The 26,618-nt window shown below is 38.2% G+C and overlaps 1 protein-coding gene across 1 annotated transcript; it reads left to right on the forward strand.

Moving 5' to 3' along the window:
* The first annotated feature begins 8,477 nt into the window (after positions 1-8,477).
* LOC149001754 (AUGMIN subunit 2-like) lies at positions 8,478-24,766 on the forward strand. The gene is made up of 6 exons (XM_089138382.1): positions 8,478-8,722; positions 10,297-10,422; positions 11,141-11,245; positions 11,908-11,976; positions 12,288-12,401; positions 24,046-24,766. The coding sequence occupies exons 1-6, from the start codon at positions 8,600-8,602 to the stop codon at positions 24,358-24,360; spliced, it is 852 nt and encodes a 283-aa protein (XP_088994508.1). The 5' UTR covers positions 8,478-8,599; the 3' UTR covers positions 24,361-24,766.
* Positions 24,767-26,618: the final 1,852 nt, after the last annotated feature.

The following is a 26,618-nucleotide window of genomic DNA, read 5'->3' on the forward strand; positions in this document are numbered from 1 at the left end:
TTTGCCATCGTGTTTCCATTACTTCAATAGTTGGCATTGAAGAGTTTTAACCCTTGTCAGTTATGGGTTCAGATTTTGAAGGGAAAATATTTTATTGAAAGCTCTTGATACATCCTTCTGTTGAGCTTAAAAACAGGATCAACTATTTTGAATAGTAGTGTATTTCTTTTTTCTGGAACTGAGGTGTTTGGGTTGGTCAGCTAGGTTTGAACTATTGACCTCTTACTTACGAGGGTTCGTTCTTTGCGAACTCAACACACCCCTTGGGGCTTACAAGCGACAAGTTCAGTCTATGAATTCCAAAATGCATTAGCACTGGCTTCCATATCTTTTCAAATCATAACAGAAGGAGAACAGTTGAACCGTTTCGTAAAACCTGTAGTTAAACTGTTTGAAAATGGCTGTGGAACAAACTGACTTTTGGTAACTTTTGTTCTCAAGAATAATTTCTATGACCAAAAATGGTATTAATACACGTGAAATAAACCCAATCACGAAAGATTTTTTTTTGAAGTTTACTATACCAAATCATACTGGAAAGGCATAATTAATTCATTAGTTGAATGTGGCATGATATGAAGTCGATTAATACATTTGAGTTCATAGTTGGGAAAAATACTCCCATAAAATAAAACAAGAATGCATTTGAAAAGTGTGAAAGGACAGTATTTGTTGAGTTAGTGTGAATTCATTAGTTGAATGTGGCAAAATTAGAGTGGTTTAGATGTAATATGTAACCTAAGTTCACTTTGGGGGCCTGTTTTAAACCATACATGGCTTTCTGAAGCACAAAGATATAGTGTTGTATCAAATTATTTGGTAATTCTTGTTTGATATGCTAAAGTATGAAAATATAGTGCCGTATCAGCTGTGAGAATCCCAGAGTGAGTAAATAACTGCCAAGCCGATGAGACCATGCCCTAGGGGTCTATTTTAAACCATATATAGCTTTCTGAAAGTAACATACATAAGTAAGTCTCTCTGGATCAATGAATCCCAGAGTGAGTAAATAATTGCCAAGCCAATGAGACCATGCCCTAGGAGTCTGTTTTAAACCATATATAGCTTTCTGAAAGTAACATACACAAGTAGGTCTCTCTAGATCAATGAATCCCAGAGTGAGTAAATAACTGCCAAGCCGATGAGACCATGCCCTAGGGGTCTTTTTAAACCATATATAGCTTTCTGAAAGTAACATACATAAGTAGGTCTCTCTATATCAATGAATCCCATAGTGAGTAAATAACTGCCAAGCCGATGAGACCATGCCCTAGGGGTCTATTTTAAACCATATATAGCTTTCTGAAAGTAACATACATAAGTAGGTCTCTTTAGATCAATGAAACCTTGTGGTTGAACATGTAAACCTCTTAAGATAATTCACCATTTAAAAATGCATTTTGAACATTCAATTGGCGAAGAGTACATCCTTGGGCAACTGCTAGCGATAGAATCAACTGTATGGTAGTAGGTTTGACAACGGCACTAAAGGTGTCAAAATAATCAATTCCTTCATGTTGATGAAATCCCTTGGTGACCAAACAAGCCTTATAACATGAAACAGAACCATCACAGTTTCGTTTGATTCAGTAAACCCATTTATTTCCAATCAAATTCATGTGGGGCTTATGAAGAACTAGACTCCAAGTACCATTACGTAAGAAAGCATCAAATTCGTCACTCATAGCAAGCCTCCATTTGGGGTTTTTACTGGCAATGGTATATGAGGTGGGGTTCTATTTTAGGATTATCAACAAAAGAGGTGATTAGGAGGTTCAGTTTAGAGATGGGTTTGGGATGACCTGTTTTGGATCGAGTTTGCACATGGTAAGGTTGAGGTTGAGTTGGTTGGGATGGTGTATGTGAGTTATGGGCTAGGGTTTCGGGTGGGTTCTGGGTTAGATTTTCAGATGGGTTATGAGCTAAGGTTTTGGTGCAGTGAAAGGTTGAGATAGAGTTTTCTAAATTTCAAAATTTGAATTTGAATCTTGGCTGAGAAATGATAGTTTAAAATTTAAATTTGAATTTAAAGTTTCGGGTGGAGTGGGAAAATTCAATATTTAAATTTGAATTGGAATTTCATGTGGGATGGGATACTTTTAAATTTGAATTTGAAAAAAGATTATCAAACAAGAGCTCAGAGAGCTCTAATAGAGCAAGTAACCTAATTTCTTCTTTAGCCAGTTCCATCTATTAGTTTCCATTCCGGTATAGTATGATGACTTCTACGATGAGCACTAGTGTGATTTAAACAGTAACGGTGGTTGCCTTACTGATGCATCTTCTCCAATGACCAGCAACATTAATACGTTCATTCCTTCACATTATGATTTAGTTTTTTTTATTTTTTATTTTTTATCTAAGGTTCATCTGGGCCAGCTTACACGCATCACGACTACATCCTTAAAGGAGCTTTTATATAATTAATATAGGCGAGGCTCGTCCCTGGCGCCCGCAGGATTCAAATTCTGATCTCCTATGTAAAAGCATTGGTATTTTGCCAACTCAGCCACTCCTCATGTATTTTTTTTGTTTTATTAATACATAGGAGGAGAAAAATACCGAGAATCTCCAAATAACACTAAAAACTATAAATCAGGATAAATCGGGATATGAATTTATAAATTTGCCCTTGTTTTTATGAATTTGCCTTTTGTACGTTCCTATTCAATGAGAGTCGGAGTCGGAGTCTACGAAAGAGTCGCAAGAGAAACCAGAAAACACAATTAAGACTTCAAATCAGTTTCGTATTAGGATTGTTTTCCTCGTCTCATCCTATAAATATGTTTGAAATTCTCATTCCATTATCTCTCGTATCATCGATCGTGGCTCTTGGTTTCAACTCCTCTGGGTGATTCAGCTCTTCTTAGTAACCAGTCTCCAGCAACGTTTCCTTGAGGCACTGCAGCAGCAGCTAGGTTATCCTGAGAACAAGAACACTTTTTGTTTCCCTTGATTTTTTTTTTTTTTTTTTTTTTTTTCAGCGCTTTCAGCGAAACAAGAAGATTTCTGGTTTTAGATTCAGTGAACAGAAGAGGATATAGTATGAAGACTTCTCCAATGAGCACCAGAAATCAAGAAGTTACCATTGATCTCACAAGAAGTTTTAGCCAGCTACACGTACAAGAAGAGATGGATCCACTTCCACTCGACGGTGGGTGCCTTACTGATGCATCTTCTCCAATGAACAGCAACATTAATACGCTCTATCTTTCAGATTATGATTCTGGTATTAGCCTTGAGGAAATCGATTCGGCCGGAAGAGTCATGAGTAGTACTCTTACTGAACTTGAACACCCAATAATGGAAACTCAACCAGAAGAAGAAGAAGAAGAAGAAGAAGAGATGGGTCTGTTCAACGAAGAAGGATCAGCAAACATTATTTCTTCTCCGATGATCAGCAACCATACAACGCTTTCTCCTTCAGAAAACCATTGCAACATGGAGGTAGTTACAACTGAACCATCAGTATCCACAACGCTGCCAATCATATTTGAAGGAGAGATGGGATTGCAATGTGGGTTTCGATTCCGTCCATCTGACCAACAACTGCTCCTGGGTTATCTGGCTAATAGATTGAGTGGCAGAATGCTCCCATCTGATGCAGTTAGGGATTTTGACATCTATGCCATGGAACCATGGTTACTGCCTGGTACTAAATATTATTTTTTTCTTCTACCATCGGTAGCCATGTTTATATTTTTATTTACGGGATTATTAATTAACTTAATCATTTGGGTTTTCTTTGATTAGGTGCTGAAATCATTAACAAATCTCTCTACTTCTTCGTGTATCCTAAAAAGTTATCGGAAAAGTGTAGCATGCCAGATCGTGGAGCTGGAAACGGAATTTGGATACAAAAAACAATTTCAAGGGTGGTTATTCGGGACAACCAAAAGAGGGTTATTGGATACAAAAAACAATTTACCTATAGGATGTTCAGAGATTCCAGTAGAAATTATAAAAATTCTAAAAATACCTCTTGGAACATGTATGAATATAAATTAAAAGAGGTAAGTGAAGTATTATTTTTTATATTTTTTTTCATATTAACTAACTTTTTATATTCTTAACACTTGTTTTTATTGTCTATGTCAGCACGAAGAACTTACAATTTGCAACTTACAATTTGCAACTTACAATTTGCAAGGTCAAAAAAAATGGGAAAAAAAGGGCAGATCAATCGGCAAAAAAATAAAGGGCAGATCGGTCGGCAAAAAAAAGGCAAAAAAAAGGGCAGATCGGACTCGTATGATAACTGCTCTTTATTTGGTTTGTGTATAGACTTTGAATTGATATTTTAGGGTATAATCTTTTTGCCATATGTAACTTTTTTTTTTTGATACTATTAATAAAGTAGAGGCATTGTCCTCTTTTCTAGTCCTCTTTCATATTTATGGGTGGTGTAAAAATTACTATGAAAAGAAGAAGAAAAAAAAAATGATAGTTAAAGGGAATGGGGACACATTTGTATTTATGTTCTTTTTATAATTAATTGTATTTTGTTAGTATATTTGTCCCATTAAAAATCTATTTAATTTTTAAAAAGGATTACTAATCTTAACTTTTCGAGGAATCCTTCATCACTGGTTGTGAATGACTGATTTTTTCAATCTTTTTGACCTTAGTTCCGTATGAGCAAGTTAGAAAGATTGTGAAATAGAACCATCTGATTTGATTTGTTCTCAATAGCCATGAGATGATCATTTTAGGGTGATCATTTTGTCGACAGATGCTCCTATTACACTTGTAGTCTCTGAAGGATGAGAACCAACCATGAAACATCTACATTGAGAATTCAAGTATTATATACGTCATTAGTCTGATCCTTTGTAGGAACTACCTGTAACAACGAACTTGTAAAATGGATACTGAAGCATAGTGAAAACTCTTTGATCAATGTTTCTGTTATATGGTTTCTTTCCAAGAAAGTCTACTTCTCCTGTTCTCCACAATGATCCACAATGAATGGATCATTGTTGGAACTTACTGAAGTTGAGCCTTGGAGGTAACAGAATTATTTTCTAGTGCACAATTTTAAGATTCTAGTTCAAGCATAGAGCTGAGGAACTGCTTGGAATTTGAAGATGATTTTGTTGAACAGGTGGATATACCATGGCAAACCCCCTGGTGCCAATGTTGCAGCCATAGCTGATGCTGCCACCATCAAACCTGATGTAGTATTTACAATAAGTTATCTCCCTTTTCTAGAATAAATTCTTAGTGAAGGAAAAAAATATATATATAATAGGAGATCTTTTTGTGTAGATCATTTGGGGATCTTTATGAACTAGATAGGAACTCAAAGCCATCACGGAAGAAACATCTATGGAGCAAAAGTTTTAAGCAACAATTGTATTTGACACCATCAAAGGGGTGCACTATACATGGCTTGATTGGAACTCATTCTATTTCCTTGTTCCTTTTGATGAAGGTATTATTCTAAAACGTTTATTTGTACCAATGTCATATCCACTGCTAAAACATGGAACAGAAACTGAACTATTATGTCAATTTGTAACTTTCAGCAAGTAATGTTGCTGTTAGAATTTTGGTATCAAATATATAGGAACCCCTAGATTGCCCTAATTACCGCTAACAAGGATTTCACTGGAATCACAATCCAGAAATTTTGTTAAAAGTGAAATGAAATATAGTAAATATATAACTTTCATAGGCAAGTTGAAGTACAATGGAATTGAAACAAAAAGTATAAAAGAATATCGAAGGAAGTGGTGATGGATAGTTCATGGAAGTCCAATTTACCACCACTTGACATCCATCATGACAGTTGCACAAGATGATGACTTAAATGAGAAGATATTCTCGTTGTTCTTCACTGCTTCTATTGGATCTATTTTTGAATATCGACTTCCTAGACATTCAGGTGAATGACAATTTAGCTTGCACTAAAAACTAACACTTAAGATTCTTTTCCCCAGGTGGGGCTTAAGGTTTATAATTTAGTCAGATAACATGTTGATTAGTTTTGAATGAGTCATGCAGCCAAGATTCCAATTATTATGCCTAATATTTGAGAACAAGCAACTAGGACTGATCTGCACTGAAACACAGTAGTATATAGGTGGGAAAATAGTACTATCTCTAAACACATCACTATAGACAAGCATTTGCAGTTGCAAAATCAATAGTTCAAATAAAATTCCAATTGTAAATGGGATGGAATTGTTTGGCTCTGCTAACCAAGGTATGAAATCTCGTCAGATTTTGCCGGTTCAATACCTGGCAAACCGGTGAAATCTCGCGAGATTTCACCGATACATGTCATTTGAAAGTTAAAAGTTGAAGTGTTATATATTATATATATAATGCAACACGTCAACGTCAATCAGTATGTAAAATTTTAAAAATATAAAATAATATTAATCTGACATTTTTCTTTGCAAATCATTAATACAAAATTTGAAAAAATAACAAAAGCATTTCAAGTAGTCAAATCATGTACTTGCAAACCGCAAAACGTTGATAGAAAATTTTAAAAAATAATAAAATATTTAACTTATCAAATCAATATACTATGTTTTGTTTTTTTTTTTTTTTTTTTTTAATTTAATAATCCTGTGGTTTAACAAGAGCCACGTAAGTGGCTCAAATTTCAAATACAACTCAACCACAAATGTTAAAAACGCGAAAAATAGCGAGAAATACCGATAAATGGTGATAAATAGTATCGTTTCGCCCCCTAGTTTCGGTTCACCAGGGGGCGAAATTACTGAATTTCAGTGATATTTCACCGAAATTCGGCGAAAAAAAGTTCCATGCTTCTAACTAATGTGTAATATTGCTGTTTGCCTTTGTATCTATGATAGCATGTATTGAGATGATCATTTCATGAAAGTATATCATAAGCTGCAATAATAAGAAACTTTTAAAGTGATGCTGCTTATACCCTCATTCCTTTCCACAATTTTCCCTGCTTTCTTCAGCTTGTGATTTTTCTTGCATTTTAACCAAGCCCAATAACTGGGGAATGATTCTTGGTCATCACTGAACTACCTGGCTCTATTAGATAACTGTAAATATTCAAAATGACATATTTTACTATTCCAGTAATTTCCTTAGTCTTATGAAAGTTACAATAGGTTAATGCTTTAGCTTTTTTCCCCTTCTTGTAATCTTGTTAGAAAGAGGTAATCCTATATCATATATCACGTATCTTGGGGGATCATGGACTTCGGGTTCTGCAAATGGTTGTGGATAATGGAGCTAAATAGATACAAGAGTACAAAATAACAAAGCCGAAAGACAAAAAATTATGTTCTATAGTCACTCTCCTCTTGCTTTTTTCTATTCACATTTTTTCCTATTAAAGGTAATTGATGATGATAGTATCACCACCACCTTTCTTGAAGAAGTTTACATCTTTAAAATCGAAAGTAATTTCTTAAGTTTTTCAATAAACTGGCTAGGACAACCGAGTTTTGTTGCTAACAACACTACAGTGCCAAAATCAGGCTTCCAGATTCCCTGGCTTCCCAGAAGACAAGTGAACTCTTTTTGAGCAACAAGAGTAGACTTGAAAACTGAGATATGTTTACATCACCTCCTAGCCTGTATTAAAACCTAATTGTTGTTTATGTGTCTTATCTGGTGTTTAAGACCCATTCCTCTAACACATAAAATAAAAATGAATTTTGGATAGTAAAATAAAACAAGCATGTGATGTATTCTATCTAATTTTTTTTTGTAAGGATCAAGGTTTAAAGTATCGGTATCGAGTATCGTATCGGTCAGGTGATTTTAAGAGACGTATCATCCTGTATCGAGTATTGTATCGTTCTAGGCCTTCTGGCTAATGTATTTTAGCATAGTTCAATTGAGAGATGTATCGAAATGTATCATATCACTTGGGTCAAATATGGATACGTATCGGTTAGTATCGTATGGTGTTGTGGAATACTTTAAACCTTGGGGGATCTAACTCCCACTTAACTTGGCAACCCTTTGTGGCTCGTTTTGTGTCCGCGCTTGTGGCATGTTTTGTGTTCGCCCTTGTAGCGTATAAGTCTCCGCATTTGTGGTGTGTCTCCCCCTCTGTGGGTGTTGGTGTTTATCTATTGCTGTATTTGTTACAGCTTTTGTTCTAAGGGTTTATTGGGCTTAACCCATCTCTTAGCTTGGATGACCCTGTTTATTGCATGTATGACAGTTTGATCAATTTTCACTCCTTAGTTCAGACCGAACCTTGTGTTTTCATGCATCTATCTGTTGTATTTTTCCTTTCTTTTGTGTGTCTGTATTTTCTTAGTTCATGAATGAAATTGGGTTCAACAAAAAAAAAAAAAAACCTATAAAATACATTGATACAGTAAAACATTGGAGTCAAGACTGAAAACTATGCCCCATACTAATCTATACATATCCATATTGGTATAGATAGAGGACCTAACCATTCCGATACTTGACACCGACACTAATCGTTGAGATCGATTAAACGGAAGCGGCCGATATACAATTAGTCAATTAACGTCGGCGTAGTCCAAATTTTGAATAACATTTTGTCTGGAGGAGATACAGAGATTCAAGTGTGCACTGTGAATCATTCTCTGGTTTTGAAACGCTTAGCCCGTCGACTAAAATGTCGATGGGGAACGATACCACTTGGGTTGGAAAGAAGCCTCTTAGACGGCTTGGAGGAATGTCCGATGCTTTATCCATCGCAGCTGATCTCGGTTTCTCCGTTCCTCCGCCTCCTTCTCAGGTGAATTGTTTCTTGCCTGTATCTTTCTTCCCAAATTCATTCATTCTTGGACACATGTAGATCTTTTGCACTTGAGTTCCTCTTCCGGTTCGTTAATTTTGGTTCTCTTCCCACATCTCTCACCTGCATTGTAGAGTCTCAAATTTAGATGCTGAATTCGCTTTCTTTATTAGAATTGGTTGTTTTTTTCCCCGACAATTAAGTTTTGTAGGTGGTGATTTAATCGATTTCATTTTTGTTTAATCTATAGTCCTGTTTACTTAGATAATTTGATGGGTTATCATGAAAAGATTTTGAGTACTGTTCTGTCTGGGGTGTAGGATTAGATTCTGGTCTGGTCTCTAGTTGGGCAGAGGCTCAGAACAGGTATGATAGGAGTTTGTACTTTCTTGTTAACCCTTTAATTAAACCTTGCAGTGGAGGTTAACTATTTGAGTTTTAACTAATAAATGGATTCTCTCTTTTCTTATGTGCCCTAAGAAAAGGAGTCTCTATAACAACATTAACAGTAACAAGCCTTGTCCCAACCAAATGGGGTCAGCTATATGGATCTTTACCTTCCAATTAGCTTTAATTGAGGTTATACTAGATACAAGGCCTAAGCCATTTATATCCTTTCTCACCACTTATCCTAAGTTAAGTTTGCCCTTAGCTCTTATTGTTCCTTTGATCTAGATTAAATCACTTTTCCATACAAGGGAATTCAAAGGCCTCCGTTGAATGTGATTGTTCCACCGAGCTACTCTTAGACTAGTTCTGATATGATCATTCTTTACCTTATCGTCTCTCTCTCATTCTCTTGGGTAAGAATTGTCTTGCTCACATCAAGTCGTTTTGTAGAAGCTCCTTCTCTTCAAGGTTCACCACCTCATCACTTGTCCAATCATAACTAAAGTTGCAATCTAGATGTTCTGTCTTCATTTTATTTAGTTTAAAGCCTTTTAATTCTAAAATTGCTATCAATGATCCTAACTTGGTATTAATCCCTACTCGTGTCATGTATACTAAAACAATATCATCAGTAAAGAATGCATCAAGGAACCTCATCTTAGATGTCTTTGGTTAAATTATCCATTATAAGTGCAAATAAATACAGGTTGTACAAGTTACAATATGGCTTTGCACCTTGTATGAAGAGGATGCTATCAATTGGATGAATGAATTACAATTTGATAATATTTTCTCATTCTGGAAACCTTATGGTTTGTTTTTTTTTTTGTCCTTTTTCCCCTTCTTATGGATTTGTATTCAAAAGTGTACCCAGTGCACAAGGCTTCTGTCATTGCAGGGTCGGGAAGGGTCATAATGTATGCAACCTTACCTCTATTTTCACGTAGAGGCTGTTTCTAGACTCTGACCAACAACGTAGATTGGTTCTAGTTTAGATTGGACAAGTTAGTCCTTTTAAGGCCTTAATATTAAGAATCATGAACTTATTTATATTGGTTCTTGTTAACATTAGTTTGATTTTAGTCACCTTGCAATAGAACCTGCTAATGGCATTTCTACTTTACAAGCGGTATTTGTTACTAGCTGCTAATCCTGGTGCTTTGGCTTTTTTTTTCTTCTTATAGGAAGATATGCAAAGTTTGTCCATTGCCAGTAGTGATAAAAGTGATCAGTTGATTAAAGTCTTAAGAGAGCTCACAACGGTACAGAGAAAAATAGCAGATCTGCAAGTAGAACTTCAAGGTCGGAAGGTGAGTTTAAGTTGGAATTCTTGAAATTGATAGGTCTACTCTCACTCTCTCTGCAATACAGTATCTGTTATTTCCATTACAGAAATCATCTGGCTACTCCAGTTAACTATAAAGCTTGGCTGCATCTAATGATTTTAACAATATAGACAATTTATTACTCCAGCTGCCATGGAAGAATGAATGGATATTCAAATGGTCATAGATAAAAAGAATCCTGAAAGCAGATTATCTATATCAACTTGCCATATAAATGATCAATTAGATGGAATCTGTCTGAAGGTGGAGGCCATACTCGATTGTATGCCCCAGCCCAGATACATGTATCACATCATATCTGATGGTCTATCTAGTGGATGCCTTTCAAATTTTCTTTTTTCTTTGTATGTTGTAGAAATATGTTTTGCTTATCATCTTGTTTCAGTTTACTTCAAGCTTTATCAGTTGTAATGCATGTATATCATGGTTTCCCGACTTTATTATTGTTTTCCCTTTTTTTTTTATATGTAGAAATCTGGAGCTTTTCTGTTTCTAGATGAAAAAAAGATGCCAGTGCTAATGGATTACTGAAACTCGATTTTGTTGAACTCATTTGACCATTCTATGTACCTAATTGAGTTTGTTAATTTAATCTCCTCCTCTCCCAAAGGAAGGAAAGAAATTTGCCAAATATATTCACCACTAACATCTTAAGTCACTTGCATGTTTTCTGAATGTTTAGGATGACAAGAATGTGGCCCACTTAACGCATGTACATGAAATGGAGAAGAAGATCGAGTCTTTGGCGAGGATTACAGCCATCCTTAAGGATGTTATTCAGAATAAGGTACTCTATGTGGAATTTAGTTTCTCCACCTTATGCATTTTGAATGGATAAAAAAAAAAACATTTTACTTTTGTTGTACTCTCTTTAAGGACCTCAAATGCAATAGCATACTTGATCAGAATGACAAAGTGTACCATACTTTCTTTGCAGACTCAGAATAACCAACCAAGTGCCTTCCAAGATCCACGTACTTGCATCTGATTTTGAAGAGCTGACATCTTGTCCTACTACTTCCCAAAACGAATGTTTCCTATCTTTATGTTGTTGACAAATTGAGGGGACTATGAGATATAGGAGCTAGTCATTCCACGAGATGATTGCATTAAGTTCATGTTCTAATGCCCTTTCTTCATACTTTGACCTCTGAGAATACTGATCAAATCTCTACCTGAACATTTGTTCCATCTAACTTAAATCTTCCTTGTGACGACTTGAAACCCATCTCCTTCCTTTATATTTTATTTGAACCTTGAATGTTATTAAACGAACTGCTAGTTATCTCATGTATTACTTGCGTGGTTTATTTTGCCCCTTAACTTGTACTTCATCCCTTCCCTCAAAATTTAATTTTTGTTCTTTCAGTCTCACAGTCTCTTTTTCTGCTTTAACCATGATTTCTTAACCACCTAGTCTTTTCTATGAATGATGCTTTTGTTGGCCAGGATCGCATCATAGCTCGGCTTCAACAACCATACTCACTAGACTGCATCCCTGTGGAAGCAGAATATCAGGTGTGTTAAAACCTCAAAATTTACACTTGTCATTATGTATCATGGTTTTGATCTCCAAATATGGTATTGGTAGATCTTTTATTTTTTGAAGTTCTTGGGTAGATCTCTTAGATTGGTTGATTAAGCCACTAAAGTTGGTGTAACTCCTAGACACGTGTTCCTTATACCTCTTGTATTGAATTATTTTGCTTAGCTTATGATCTACCTGAAAGATACCTTCAAGATTATCATTTCTGAAGGATGCTAAACTCTGTAGTGCTTATTCGGGATTAATTTACATGTAATGACAAATTATGGTTCTATGCTTGCAGAAGGAATTCTCAGAATTATTGCTCAGGGCTGCTAGTGATTATGGGGCTCTTACGGCATCTGTTGTGGATTTTCAGTGGACCCAGAATTTCAAGGAGCCACCATCTGTATGGGGGGTATGTTTATGCAATATTACAGATCTAGACATCCAGTCTTACTACAATTTTTTTTGGGTCTAAAGTCTTACCATAATAAGTTGATAGACAGTCATAGCCTAAGCTCTCAAGCAATATGTTAGATAAGCCACCCTATCTATGACAGGCGTCCTTTATTTTCCGTTGTTGGTAGAAGTTGATAGTATTATCAGAATGTGATGAGTGAGTTCTCCTCCCACACCTTCACCTTCCCCTCGCGGCCCCCTCCACCCCCAAAAAAAAATCTAAAAGGAAAATGGAAAATAAAAACCTAAAAGTACTCAAATAGGTACATCCCTACATTGGTAGATAAAATTCAAGATAAATTCAAGGGAGGAAATGATAGGCCTCTCATGGGTGTATACTCGAAAGCATAGGAAGAGATAGGGGAATCACAGGCACATGAGAATTCTAACTAACAGTGAAAAGGAGGATAGTTGGCACTTGGTCATTGGAGGACAACCATATTGATGTATCCTGGGTTGCCCGCCCCCCCCCCAAAAAAAATAATAAAAAAAATAAAAATAATAATAAATAAATAAAAGGGCCCAAAATCAGACCCAAAAGGTTCACCTAAGGCTGGCTGAATACCCCAGGGGTATTTTGGTCATTTTCCAAGCCCCATTTGTGGGGCCAAATATGGGTCTTATTTTGCTCCCCACTATCCCAAGGTCAAGGATAGAATTTTTTTTTTAAAATTATTTTTGATGAGTCAGTCAAGAATTATAGTCCATTAAAATGAGTTGTTAACAATTGGGCTACATCAAGGGTCAACTTTAAGCCCATATCTATTTACATTGGTAATGGATGAATTAACCAAAGACATTCAAGATGAGGTCCTTTGGTGTATGCTTTTTGCATATGATATTGTGTTGATTGATGAGACCCAAGTGGGGATTAATACCAAATTAGAATCATGGAGAGTAACTTTGGAATCAAAAGGCTTTAAACTTAGTAGATCGAAGACAGAATATCTAGTTTGTAACTTTAGTCATGATCGGGCAGATGATGAGTTGGTGATACTTGACGATAAAGAGATTCCTTAGAGTGATTGTTTTAGGTACCTAGGTTCAATCATAAGTAAAAGATGTGATTTAGACTTTAGAGGATGAGGTTTCCCAAAGAATTAAAATAGGGTGGATGAAGTGGAGAGGTGCGTCCGGGGTCTTACGTGATCGGCGTATTCCATTAAAGCTTAAAGGAAAATTTTATAGGACTGTTGTTGTACAATGCAGAGTGTTGGGCTGTTAAAAAGAATCATATAGATAAACTCAATGTAGCAGAAATGAGGATGTTAAGATGGATGAATGGCAAAACTAGGATGGATAAGATAAGAAATGATCATATTAGAGTTGGTCTGGGAGTTGCTCCCATAAGTGATAAGTTTCAAGAAAGTGGTTTGAGGTGGCACGACCACGTTCAATGGAGACCTATAAATGCCCCTGTATGGAGAAGTGATATAATCCATATTGAAGGAACTAGAAGAGCTAGGGGTAGACCTAAGATAACCTTAGGAGAAGTGGTGAGAAAGGATATGTATAGCTTAGACCTTGTATTTAGCATGGCCTCGAACAGAACTAATTGGAGGGCAAGAATCCATGTAGCCGACCCCATTTAGTTGGGACAAGGCTTATTGTTATTGTTGTTGTTGTTGTAAAATGAGTTGTTAGGATAGGGTTCCTTAATTTTAGGAAACCTTATCTTAAAGTAAAGTCCTAATTTGGTTTACAAATTAGTGTCTGTAAGAGATTCCAATCTAAGGGCTGGAGTCTCGTAGTAATTTGATTTCCTTTTAAAGTGTTGTTAGAGTCCTAGAGCTGTTCTAAAATAGGAAGGAGTTATTTCCTTTTTGGAGTATTAGTATGAATTGTTTAGGCTAGTCATAACTTGGCAAGTATAGTTTACTTAGGGGCCATGTTACCAGTTTGTGTTTAGTTGGTTTGCAAGGCTATAAATAGCCTAAATCATAATGTAATTGTCAGTTTTTGATTGAATGAAATAGAGTTTGAGAAAATTGACTTGTGGAAGTCATGGGATCCTGGGAGGATACCCTGCGGCTGACTTGGTGCATTGCCTTTTCAACATTCAAGACCTCACTTTCTGTGGTTTTTCAAATTCAAGTAAGTGAGATACCCCCACCCAAACCCTAATCCTTTCTTCCTTTGTCTGCCACCCTAACAGCCCCTTCCTTCTCTTGTTTGGCCTAGTTCTACGCCCCCAACCCATCGCAAATCCCCTTTAGTTTCCTGCAATTCCAGCCCCTTCCCTTAGACCAAAAGGCCTTCCCCCTTGCAACGTAGGCCATCCCTCCCCCTCCCTGTTTCTGCGCAAGCAGCAGCACCTCTCCTTGTGGAAACCCCACTTCCCCAGCCCCTCTAGACTCCAAAACCCCCGGTCCTAGGAGCACATTGCCTAAGCCAGTTAACCTATCCAACCTATTCTAACCTAATCTAAAATTTTCTGCAAGTCTTATTCAACCTTGGACTCCTGCAAAATTTTTAGAAACTTCTTAAAACCCTAAACCGACCTTCCAAACCCCATTACCCTTTCCAAAACCCTGAGTCCTAAATCTAAAACATAAAACTAGCAAAGTCAGAGCTCAAAAACCCACTGGCTGAAATTTCTAAAAACCCTAACCCAATCCCAGTTGCATTAGGATTCTGATTTCGAACTCAATCACAACAGGTCTGCACGGAAATCCTAAACCCTAACCGAAGCCCATTCCCAAAACCCTAACCCTAATTGAGTCGCAGTTGGCCAAAGACTGGAATTTCCAAATCTGAGTTTGAATCCCTATTAAATTTCAGACCTGAAATCACAAACCCAGTGCATATTGGCTTCTAAAATCCTAGCCGAAACCTCAAGAAACCCTAGTTTACCCTTAGAAACCCTAATTGAGTGCTGGACCTACTTCAGAAGATCTTAAAAATCTAACCCTAAATTTTGGGGTTACATCACATACCCATGTACACTGGTTCAGGTCTTAATTAGACAGAGAATGTTGGGACAGGTGGAGGGAATACATTGGGGAAATATGAGAATTCGTTTGGGGAGGGAGGATATATCGAGAGAGGTAGGAAATAGAGGGTAAGAAGAAACTTGTTAAGGGCTGTTGCAAGGTAGACCTGCAGGGGGGGTGGGGTGGAGAGAAAAGGGTTCTTGGTAGGCTGTAGGAGAGGCTTATGGTTGCTAAATCACTGAAGTTTTGTTATTGAACTGTTTGAGTATTGCTATTCTGTTATGAATGAATGTTAATGAAGTTCATGTTTCTATTCTATCTTTGATGTTACTTTGTTCAGGTGTGAGTGTGTATGGTGGGTGGTTCTAGGGTGAAGTGTGGGTGTTGTTAAGCTGAGAACTGTGTGCTTAACAAATTGGTATAAAAGCATGTCCGATCTAGGGGATGGTTAGAAGTCAAATGGAGTCCAAAGTGGAAGAACTCAAGTCAGTGGTGCTAGAGTTGCAAGGGAGAATGCTGGTTGGGACTCTAATGTTGGATTCCTATCCTAACATATGGAGATGGAAAAACACAGTAGCAACAAATTCAAGAACTAATTGAGGGCTTACTTGATGAAAGGGAAGACAATGGAGGTTGAATCATAGGCTTTGAGATTACTGTGGAGAGACCAATGGATTCACCTAAAGCCTAGTTAGGGAACAACACGTACGTGCTCATCGCTAATATTGTAGGTATCACTAGAGGGAGATGCAAGCTTTACCCTTGTCATTTGGACATGCCGGTGTTCACAAGGAAAAACCAACCAGATGGATAACCAAAGCAAAGAGCTATTTCGTGTTGAATGGTCTGGGCTAGGAGGAGATGTTGCAGGCTACTACAATATGCTTTGACAGCACAACTCTAGGGCTTATAAGATTTAGCAAAATTAACGAACTGATTCTCGTGTGGGAGCAGCTCAAGGAAGAAATGCTCCATCGTTTCGGTTCTCCTCAGATGAAGAGCCCCCAAGAAGAACTTATAGGGCTTTGGTAGATTGGCACGGCTGCGGAATATAGGGAACGATTCAAAGCACTAGCAGCAGCTTTAGGGGCTTGCTACACAGATTGGTTGATGGATATTTTTATGGGTGAACTTGAGGAAGACGTAGGTGTTGACGTTCGACTATTTGCATTGAAGACACTAGGCCAAACAATGTGTATGGTCCAATCCGTGGAGGTTAGGAACTAGGTCCAATAGGGACATGAGAGGCCACTTATATCAAACCAACCCAATGATGCACATAGGATCCAATTACTCCATATCGGTTAGACCAAACAGCCCAGTGACCCATAAGCAGCTAAGTGGTATTGGAGCAGGCTTGACAGATGGAAACCCAACCCATTCGACCTAAGTCACTCCGACAATCGAGACGATAACTCAACTAAGCTCATGATTAGGAAAAGCCTCCTCTAGCAGCGGCCTAACAATAACCCATTGAGATTGCTCACGCGAGAGGAGATTAAGGCCAAGATGGATAAGGGGCTTTCTTATAGGTGTCCCCTTACTCTCGATCTCACTAGTGCCCCTACAAGCATTTGTGAGTGCTCCTAATGCACAAAGAAGAAGTTTACAAGTTGGCGGTGATTGAAGAGGATGACAGAATCAGCGAGGAAGAGCCACAAATGGTGGTGGAACTCTCAAACCAATTGTTGGCAAGGTTCGGTTCCCCCTTGACAATGAACTGAGAGAGCTAGTCAACAGCATTGAGGTGGTAGTACCGGTGGACTGCAGTGCAACCCATAATTTTCTAGCTCAAGGGTTTGTTGATCCACTGGGGCTGACGGATGGCAAGAAGAATTTCCAGGTGATTTTGGGGGGACGACCAAAGCATCCAAGGCAAGGGAGTGTGTTATGATGTCGGGATTTGCATTGGAGAGGTCACCTTTGTCCAAGGCCTCCCCCCTTCAACCTGGGTAGTGTTGACTGTTGACATCACCCTAGGTGTTGAGTGGTTGTCAGCATTAGGGGGAAAGAAGGAGCAACTAGAGGCACTAGACCATGAGTTTCGACTAATAGGGGAAGGTGGTGATGTTGTGCAGGACCTAGCTTTACTTTGGATGGAGACTACCATGGAGGGTGGAATGTGCAAACAGGATGAGAAGCATTTTGGTTGCAACCTTTTGCTGCAGTTGATGGCACCAAAAGGCCATTGATGGACACAGTGCTGGATGGATTGCTGATGAGCAGCTGTTTGTCGATCCCATGGGATTACCCCCTCAAGATCAGACAACCATTCCATACGGCTGGGTGAGGGCAGCACTCCATCGAACATTCAGCCCTACTGTTAGCCCCCCCCCCCCTCACAGGAAAATGAGGTGGAGCGTCTAGTGTAGGAGCTGCTCACGGTGGAGTTGATACAACCCAGCATTCGCTTGTATTCGAGCTTGGTGTTGCTGGTCTAAAAGAAAGATGGAAGTGGTAGTTTTGTGTGGATTATCGGGCTTTCAACAATTTAATTGTACTCGATAAGTTTCCCTTTCCCACGCTGGGGGGAGCCATGGTGTTTAGCAAGCTGGATTTGAAGTTGGACTGTCTCCAAATTCAATAGGAGTAGGGAGATGTAGAGAAGGCAGCTTTTTGCACTCATAATGGACACCATGAGTTCTTCATTATGCTATCTGGACTCTTGAAAGCACCAAGAACGTTCCAAGCCCTCATGAATGAGGTATTACATGACCATTTCAGAAAAATTGTGCTGGTGTTTTTTATGCCTTTTAGTGTATAGCAGGTACATGGATGAACACAGGTTGGCAGTAAATCGGAAAAAGTGTCTATTTGGTGTGGTTGGGTTAGAGTTCTTGGGACAGGTCATCTCGGGAGAAAGTGTGGCTGCAGACCCGCGAAAAATCAGATAAATGGTTGAATGGCCCCCGCCCCACCCACAAAATCTTAAAGCACTTAGAGGAGTTTGGGCATGATGGATACTATGGGAGGTTCGTAAAGGATTATGGGAGAGTGGCAGCTCCGCTCACAAACTTGTTGGCACTCATAATCAGCCTCCAAGGCTTTTGAAGCTTTGAGGATAGCCATGAATATTGTATCCGTAAGAGCCATGCTAGATTTTTTTTGAAGGAGTTCATCATAGAGACTGATGCATCGGTTTGGGATTAGGAGCTGTTCTCATGCAAGAAGGACACCCCATTGCCTTTTGAAGCCAAGCTTTTTCCACCCACACCTAAGCAAAGTTGGTGTATGGGAAAGACCTGATGGTGATTGTTCTAGCCATTCAGAAATGGCTCCACTATTTGATTGGTGACGCTTTAAGGTAAGGACTGACCAGCGGAGCCTAAAATATTTGTTGGAACAAAGGGTTGTGGTCGAGGACCAGCAAAAGTGGATCACTAGGTTGCTGGGGGTACTTTTGAGATCCTCTACTGTCTGGGCAGCAAGAATAATGCGGCGGATGCCCTGTCTATGCAGCTTGACAGCAAAGTGCAGCTTTCTTCTTTGTTGGCAGTCGTATGGCAATGTGGTGTGGGGTTGGATGAGGAAGTGCTAGCCTCGAATCATTAGAAAATAATTCAGGCCTTATTGAATGGTACACAAGAATTTCAAACCATCTCATAAATGGCACTTTACTTTACAAAGGCTTGTTGGTAATGCCAGAGGGATCCCCATTGATCCCCAAATTGCCATCTGAGTTCCATTCTACCCCTTTTGGGGGTCATTTGGAGTTCATGCACACTTACAAGAGACTCACCGGAGTGGTGTACTGCTAGGGTTGAAGGTGGCTGTTAGAGAATTTGTGTCCAGCTGAAATACTTGTCAGTGCAAGAAACATCAGTCCATGAAACCACTGCCTTCTCCAACCATTAACCATTCTAGCCTTCTAGGGCGTATCTGGGAGGACATCAGCATGGACTTTATTGGGGATTTACTGAAGACCAGAGGATACACCATGTTAGTGGTGACCAATCAACTCTCCAAGTATGGGCATTTCTTCGCCTTATCCCGTACTTATTCAGCCAAGGATATAGCCATGGTGTTCAGCAAGGAGATCGTTCACTTACAGCCTTCCCTGGTCCATTGTCTTAGATAGGGATTGGGTCTTCATTAGCAAATTGTGGATGGGGCTATTTATATTTGCAGTCACCCACCAGAAATTGAGCAATTTGCCGATATTCCATAGATGGACAGACAAACGAAGGTGGTTGATCAGAGCTTTGGAAATTTACTTGCTGTTTTTGTGCAAGACAGCCCAAGAGTTGGACCAATTGGCTAGGGTGGGCAGAGTATTGGTTAATATCACCTATCATTCAGGCACTAAGATGACGCCGTTTTAGGTGGTGTATGGGCGGGAGCCTCTGGCTTTGTTGAGATAGGAGGTGGTCAGTTGAAAGTTGATGAGGTCGATGCCTTTTCTTCAAGAGCAGGATAAAGTGTTGTTTGACCTTAAGTCAAACCTCCAGGTTGCTCAGGATTGTAAGCATGCTTCAGCGTTCCACATGGAAGAGAGGTGACTTTCAAGTGGGAGAGGAGGTTTTTCTCATGCTCCAGTCCTATTGGTTCAAAAAGTTAGCAAAACAACCCAATGAGAAGCTTAGCTACCTCTTCTATGGGCCTGTACCCAATGATAGAACAAGTGGGGCCAGTCACTTACCAATTACTTATACCAGCAGAGTCAAAGGTGCATCCTGTTTTTCATGTATCTCAGTTGAAGAAAGGGGTTGGCCTGAATGTAATCTCCCAGCCACTCCCTTTTTGCTTGGCAGAGGATTGGGAATCACAGCTGGTTCCGGAGGAGCTGCTAGCCATCCGCTTCTCACCACATGTGGTCTTGGAGATCCTTCTCAAGTGGAAAGGACTTCCATCTTTTGAAAACACTTGGGAAGACTATGATAATGTGCACACTCAATTCCTGGAATTTCACCTTGAGGACAAGGTAAAAACTGGAAGGGATTGTTGATAGGCCACTAGTGTTGCGGTGTACACTCGAAAGCATGGGAACAGATTCGGGAAATTACAGGCACATGAAAATGTTAACTAACAGCAAAAAGGAGGACACCAAAAGGAGGACAGCCGGCACTTGGTCATTTGAGGACAACCACACTTGTGCACAGTCAGGTCTAATTTAGACAATGCTGGCACAGGTGGAGGAGATGGATTGGTGGAATATGGGAATTTGCAAAGGGAGGGGAGGATATATTGAGAGAAGTAGGAAATAGAGGGTAAGAAGAAACTTGTAAGGGCTGTTGCAAGGTAAACTTGCAGGGGGAGAGAAATGGGCTCTTGGTTAGGCTGTAGGAGAGGTTCATGGTTGCTGTATCACTGAAGTTTGTCATTCAACTGTTGAGTGTTGCTGTTCTGTTATGAATGAATGTTAACGAAGTTTATGAATGGATTTTGATGAAGTCTATCTTTGATGTTACTCTGTTTGAGTGTGAGTGGTTGTGGAGTAAAGTGTGGGTGTTGTTAAGCTGAGAAAGTGGGAACTTAACAGGAGTGCAAACCTTTCCTGGACCAATTTCTGGAACTGCCAATTAACCTATAAAGTCCACTCTCTTGGACAGATTAGGTACTTCATTGATAATTGATATGGTAGTCACAGTTTGTTTGAAGTCTTCACCCTGGCCCCCTTATTAGTTGTAGAGACTAGAGAGCACCATTCTGGTCATGCAGCTATGATAAACTAAAACATCTTCAGCTTAATTATTTACCCTGTAAGGTATGGTTTCAGAAAGATTACTGATGAGTGGAAGGTAGGATGAACCCTAAATTCAAATTCCATGTCCCTTATTTCAGGATCTCAAGGAAATCCTTTAGTGTTGGAGGGGAAGAAGAAAAGATATGACTTAGCATCTCACCTAGCCTCAACTTAAGTCCTAAGGTATCTCAACATATAACACTGCATCTTATAGCAAATCTGAATTCATAGAATATAGAAAGAGCTGAAACCAAAATCTCACTCATCAAATTTGCATGTGGGGCTGGACTGCTTTACAAACTTAGAGATGATACTTGAAAATTTATTTCCTAGGATTTTTTTTGAAATAACAAAAGATTGCTAAACTACAAGATACCCTGAAGGAGTTATGGTTACTGCCAAACCTGATTCAATAGTGTTGTACACTATAAACTTGGGTTAGAAACTTAGAACCACAAGTATTATTATGTAAAAGCTAATACACAGGTTGAGTCCAAAATGTCAAAAATAGGCAGCGAAACAAGACCAAGAGCATAAACAACTTCTGGGCCTCGAAACCAAGTCAAAACCAGTATTGGCAGTTTGGCACTTAGTTCTGGATCCTTTCATAAAGCTACATCCCACAATAAATCTGAATCTCACAGAATTAATAGAAAGGCTTAAGCCAAAATCTCATTATCAAATTCACTTACAAAGGCCAGATCTATTTATAAACTTATATGGTAGTCCAAGAAACAAATTCACACTCAATAGGAAATGCCTAACCAATCCTTAACTAATAAGCTAACATGCTATGAAACTAAAGAAATGAAGGCATATAACTTGAAGAAAATCCTAATCCAGCTCCAGCTTAAGTAAAATACTTAATAACTATTAAATAAAATAGTGGAGACACCTGACTAATCCATATGCCTGGTTGGCTAACTGCTACCCATTTATTGTAGGTCCATTACAAAGAATAACCATTGTCCAAAGGCCAATCCACATATAACCTAAGACAGCTTCTTTTCTTACACAAAATGCTATCCTAAAGGTTAATATAACATTAAGATCTTTCTTTCTTTTGGAAAATATAACATTAGGATCAAGAGCACTTTGGCCTCAGATATACATTGTGGTTATCTAAGTCCTCAAGCAGTTTTCTGTGTTGAAAGTTGAAATGCTTTCTTCACATCAAGATCGATGAGGAAATAACTAAACTGAACAGAGCCAGCCTAAGTTCTTGCCTACATTTTCATGCTTCGCCTGTTCCCTAGGATCTAGGATACCTACAAATATGTTCAACAGGACTTAGTAAGACAGTATTACTTTACTCTTGGCAGCAAGGAACTTCCAGTTAGTCCTTTTAGCATTCTTCCAAATCTCATCACCAGGATTACCAAGTGCTTCTCAAGGAAATTTCATTCCTTCATAAACCTTGTGTCCTTGCAATTTGCTTGTTTGGAGTGTAATGGTGTAAACTGTATGATCATAAATGACTGCATTAAAATTTCTCTGAAACCTTTAGTAGTTGTTTCCATCCCTTGCCTCCCACATATGCAGGACTAGGAACAGGAATTATACCTAAGTTGAGTGACGTTTGGAACATCTAGACTTGATAATCTGTCTTGAGAATGGAATATCAAATACACTCATCAGCCCTCACAGGATGGTCATGGGAAAATTTTATGTGCTCAATTCTCATGACCTTAGTATTTCACAAGAGAATCATTCATGAGCCAGATTCAATTGTGGGATGTCAATGCATAGGGTTATTTTCTTTTCATTGACTGGAAGTTCATTCATTTAGCATAAATAGGGTTTTTTGTTTTCATTAGTAGGTGGGAGAATTTTAATTTTGGGCGCTTTTTTTTTTTTTTTATTCTTTTGGGGGGGGGTATTGTTTGGGAATTACTAGAATTTGAAATTTCTTACAAGTTCTGGAATGGGAAAATGTACATAGCCTTGTCCCCTGCTTTGCAGCAGAGGCTGTCTCCAGATTTTGAGCCACCAACAGTTGGATGCAATACTGTAACTTAACTATTGTGTCCTTTACAGAGTCGTGTGATTTTTTGATTTCTAAATCTATGTTCAAGTCTTGTTTATTGGATTAAATTTTAGTTTATGATATAAGTTGACATTATCAGAAGTGGGTTCAAATTCATGGTTCGAAGACTCAGGATTGGATCTAGAGTCCTTCTTGGGATTCGTATATGGCAAGATGAGGAATAAAGGCATGATTCAGGAATATGAAATTGGGATCCGTCAGATTGGGAGGGCGATTGACAATGCACCATGTTGGCCTACGGCTAAATGTAATCAAGGCTCATGCTTTTCAATGTTACTCCCTCATTTTCACTCTATAGCTTTTCAAACTCCATTATTGTAGTTGTCTTGAGCTCGTCTACAAAGACTTAAAATTGAAAAGGTTCAAGATTTAGGAGATCTAAGCGAAGACAAAACAATAATTTTGAAGAATGCCACAGGTTAGGGCTCCAGGGGGAGTAAATCCTCCTTCCCCATTCTTTGCATCATTCTTGCATCAAATGAGTAGGTTCTTACCTCTAATGAGACTGATCTATGTTTATGGTATAGATTTTTGAGTTTGTTTGGTAAGAAAGATACTAGTATATCTTAATTGGGAAATTTGAGGGCAAGAAAAGCATATACATGCAAAATCTGGCAAAGTATTGGGTTATTCCAATTGTTCTGTCTCCACCCCACCTTACCAAACCCGTTCTCCCCTTTTTTTTGGATATAAGCTTTATTTATCAGGAAACCATAGCAGGCTTGGATCGTTCCTGTACCCTATCTCAAGTCCTTAGTTTCAATTATTACATTTCTGTTTGAAAATTTCATGGACATCTGTTGATGTTCTTTTCTTGTTGTACCTGTAGAAAATCTATGGAGGTGTATAAGATGATCTTCCTAGAGTAATATTCTATAGCAAAGCTTTTGTCACAAATTGGCTTCACACTCTTTATGTTTTGGTTTGCTTGATGAAGGAAATGCTTCGACCAATTCCAGTTGCGTTGGCATCATGCACGCGGTTCTTTGAAGCTATGTCTGCAATGAGAGAAACATTTGCCACGCTGAAACAGTTGCGTGTTGGTTCTTCCCTTCCCACATCTCCCAGGCGTTCCTCTCATAGTTTGGTAGGAGACTCTGATTGTGTCACTCCACCACCTTGGAGGGAGAAGCCAAGCTTGGGGGAAGAAGACAAGACTGTTGAGGGAGACGACTCTCATCCGATTGATGGCATGGGCCAGAGGAGGTTATCTTGGTCTCCTTCAGTCAAGAAGACTTCTGTAATCAATTGAGAAAAAAAAACAGATTCAGTCGTCCGTACATAAACTTTTTTTTTTTTTTTTTTTTTTTTGGGGTAACAGGTGATTTTATATATTGGGGATGATGTATTACATAATGGGCAAGCTACGCCCCTGGTCATGAGGGGGTTGAACTCTGATCTCCTACTTAGAATCCGTACATATTCTTATTTGTTAATTTTTGTACATTATTTTGGTAGTATTTAAATGCTTTCAGTTGGTTACTGTGTTTTTCCATGTCTTTAAATGCTTTCAGTTGGTTACTGTGTTTTTCCATGTCTGTAAACTTAATCCTGGCAGTGAATAGAAACACTTGCATGCACATTTGGATTTTTTGTTTTATGTTTTTTTTCAGCAGAGGTTTTCCATGTAAACTCAGTTAAACCAGTCGATATTTATATATATATATATATATATATTAAAAAGGCGGGGCTTAAGTGTGAATATAAGTTTTTTATTTTACTAACCCTTTTTTCATCATTCTAAATTTACAAAAATAAAATTTTTATAAATGTACTAGAGTCATTCTATTTCGAGTCTGAATCTTCTACTCACATAGAGAGGAAAATTTTCAACTTATATAATTGGATTGTTGATATGTGTTCAATTTCAAAGCAATATATTCTTTTCTTTAGTTAAGGCAATTAATAGTGTTAAGCTCTATTTTAGTGACGATTTAATTTTGAGATGGACACTTGTCAATAATCCAAGCATATTGGTTGGAAAATTTTTCCAAGTGTGCGGTGCATTCAACTTTCTCCTTTCACAACCCACTTGACACAGGCCACCCTAGGCCCATGAGAGGGAAAGTTGGGTGCCCTGTGCACTTAGGCGTAGAGGATTTGGACGCATTGCGGCTTCAAAGTTGGAGTTTGTTTCAATAATTGAATTATGATGGACATTCTTGGACCTCGATGCATACATTGAACACCTCATGGGCATGTTAGATAGAAGGTTCACTTGTACATTAACCGAAAAAACAAAAACAAAAAAAACTTGCACAACAACCTAAAATGGATTTTTATCCGGGAGTGAGAAGAAGTAGGCTTACCTCAATACTGAAAAGAAATCAGAGACGGGTTCTCCTCTTGAATGAATGGTAAAGAGACATGAAAGAAACACAATCTTCTACCCACAATCTTAATTTCTCAAATCTCAATATCATTCACTGAAAAGTTAGTCAAACTACCTCAGTCTTTGATGTATGTAGATGAAAGTAATGGAACACTTTCTTCCTTATGCTTTTGGATATTTGCACAGTTTTTTTGCTGACTCTCTTGCTTGTAAGGCTGTGTACGTAGCAGGCCGAATTCTTTGGCCTATTTTGGATCATTGGCTTCTTGATCTTTGTAATCTTGATGTCTTGCGTGAGTCATGCGTTAATATATAGACCCTTTCAAAAAAAAAAAAAAAGAATAAACATAAATAAGGCACCAACGGATGCCTCAGTCCATGTTCATGTCATAAATTTTTATTTATTTTTTTGTTTGAATGTCTATGTTATAAATTTGAACTACCACATCAATAGACTCTATGTATGTTCACGTCATACATAGCTGCTTCTATACCTTATGACTTACCGGTCTGCCACTCCATGGATCACCTAAAGAGAGAATGGTTGTTTGGATAATCAATTAGAAGCACCAAAAAAAAATGTGTTTAGAACACCAGTCAAATTTCACATTTTCGCGTGCAAAATTTTAGTTACAAGCATTTTTTAATCTTAGTTGAGAATTCAAGTTATAAATTTTGTTAAAGTGGCAAAATCTTTTATTATTATTATTATTATTATTATTATATAGATATATTTTGCTGAAAGGTGGTATAAATTATACAAAGAAAAAAAGAAAACTAAATTACATATTTGGTAACGCTTTTTTTATTTTATTTGGTTGCCAATCCCGGTTCCAAGGCTTTGCCCTGACTAATCCGGTGTTTGACCCGGGTCGCATACGTGACTGTGGTGGGTGAGTCTCCCAGCGGGAATTTTTTGCATCCACAAGGTTTTGATACCGGAACCTTGCTTAAGCGGACCAAGCTGCTTACCACTTGGACCAACCCCCGTTGGTTAGTAAAAGATATTTTAATCCGAAATTATGGTGTAACCGTGTAAGCCAATGCTTCATAACTCTTATCTTTCTCCTCCCAATGAAAAAGCTGCCCCTTCAATTTTTGAAGAGGGGAAAGAAACATACTCTATTGTTATATTGGTAACACTGAACAAATACCGACCAAAAAAAAAAAAAACACTG

Source organism: Hakea prostrata, chromosome 10, assembly GCF_041222555.1.
Source record: "Hakea prostrata isolate BN-2017 chromosome 10, UWA_Hpros_2, whole genome shotgun sequence".
NCBI lineage: Eukaryota > Viridiplantae > Streptophyta > Magnoliopsida > Proteales > Proteaceae > Hakea > Hakea prostrata.

Coding starts and splice junctions, on each gene's coding strand:
- LOC149001754 (XM_089138382.1), top strand. CDS start 8,600: ATGTCGATGGGGAACGATACCACTTGGGTTGGAAAGAAGCCTCTTAGA. Junction 10,423..11,140: donor TAGAACTTCAAGGTCGGAAG/GTGAGTTTAAGT, acceptor CTGAATGTTTAG/GATGACAAGAATGTGGCCCA. Junction 11,246..11,907: donor AGGATGTTATTCAGAATAAG/GTACTCTATGTG, acceptor TTTGTTGGCCAG/GATCGCATCATAGCTCGGCT.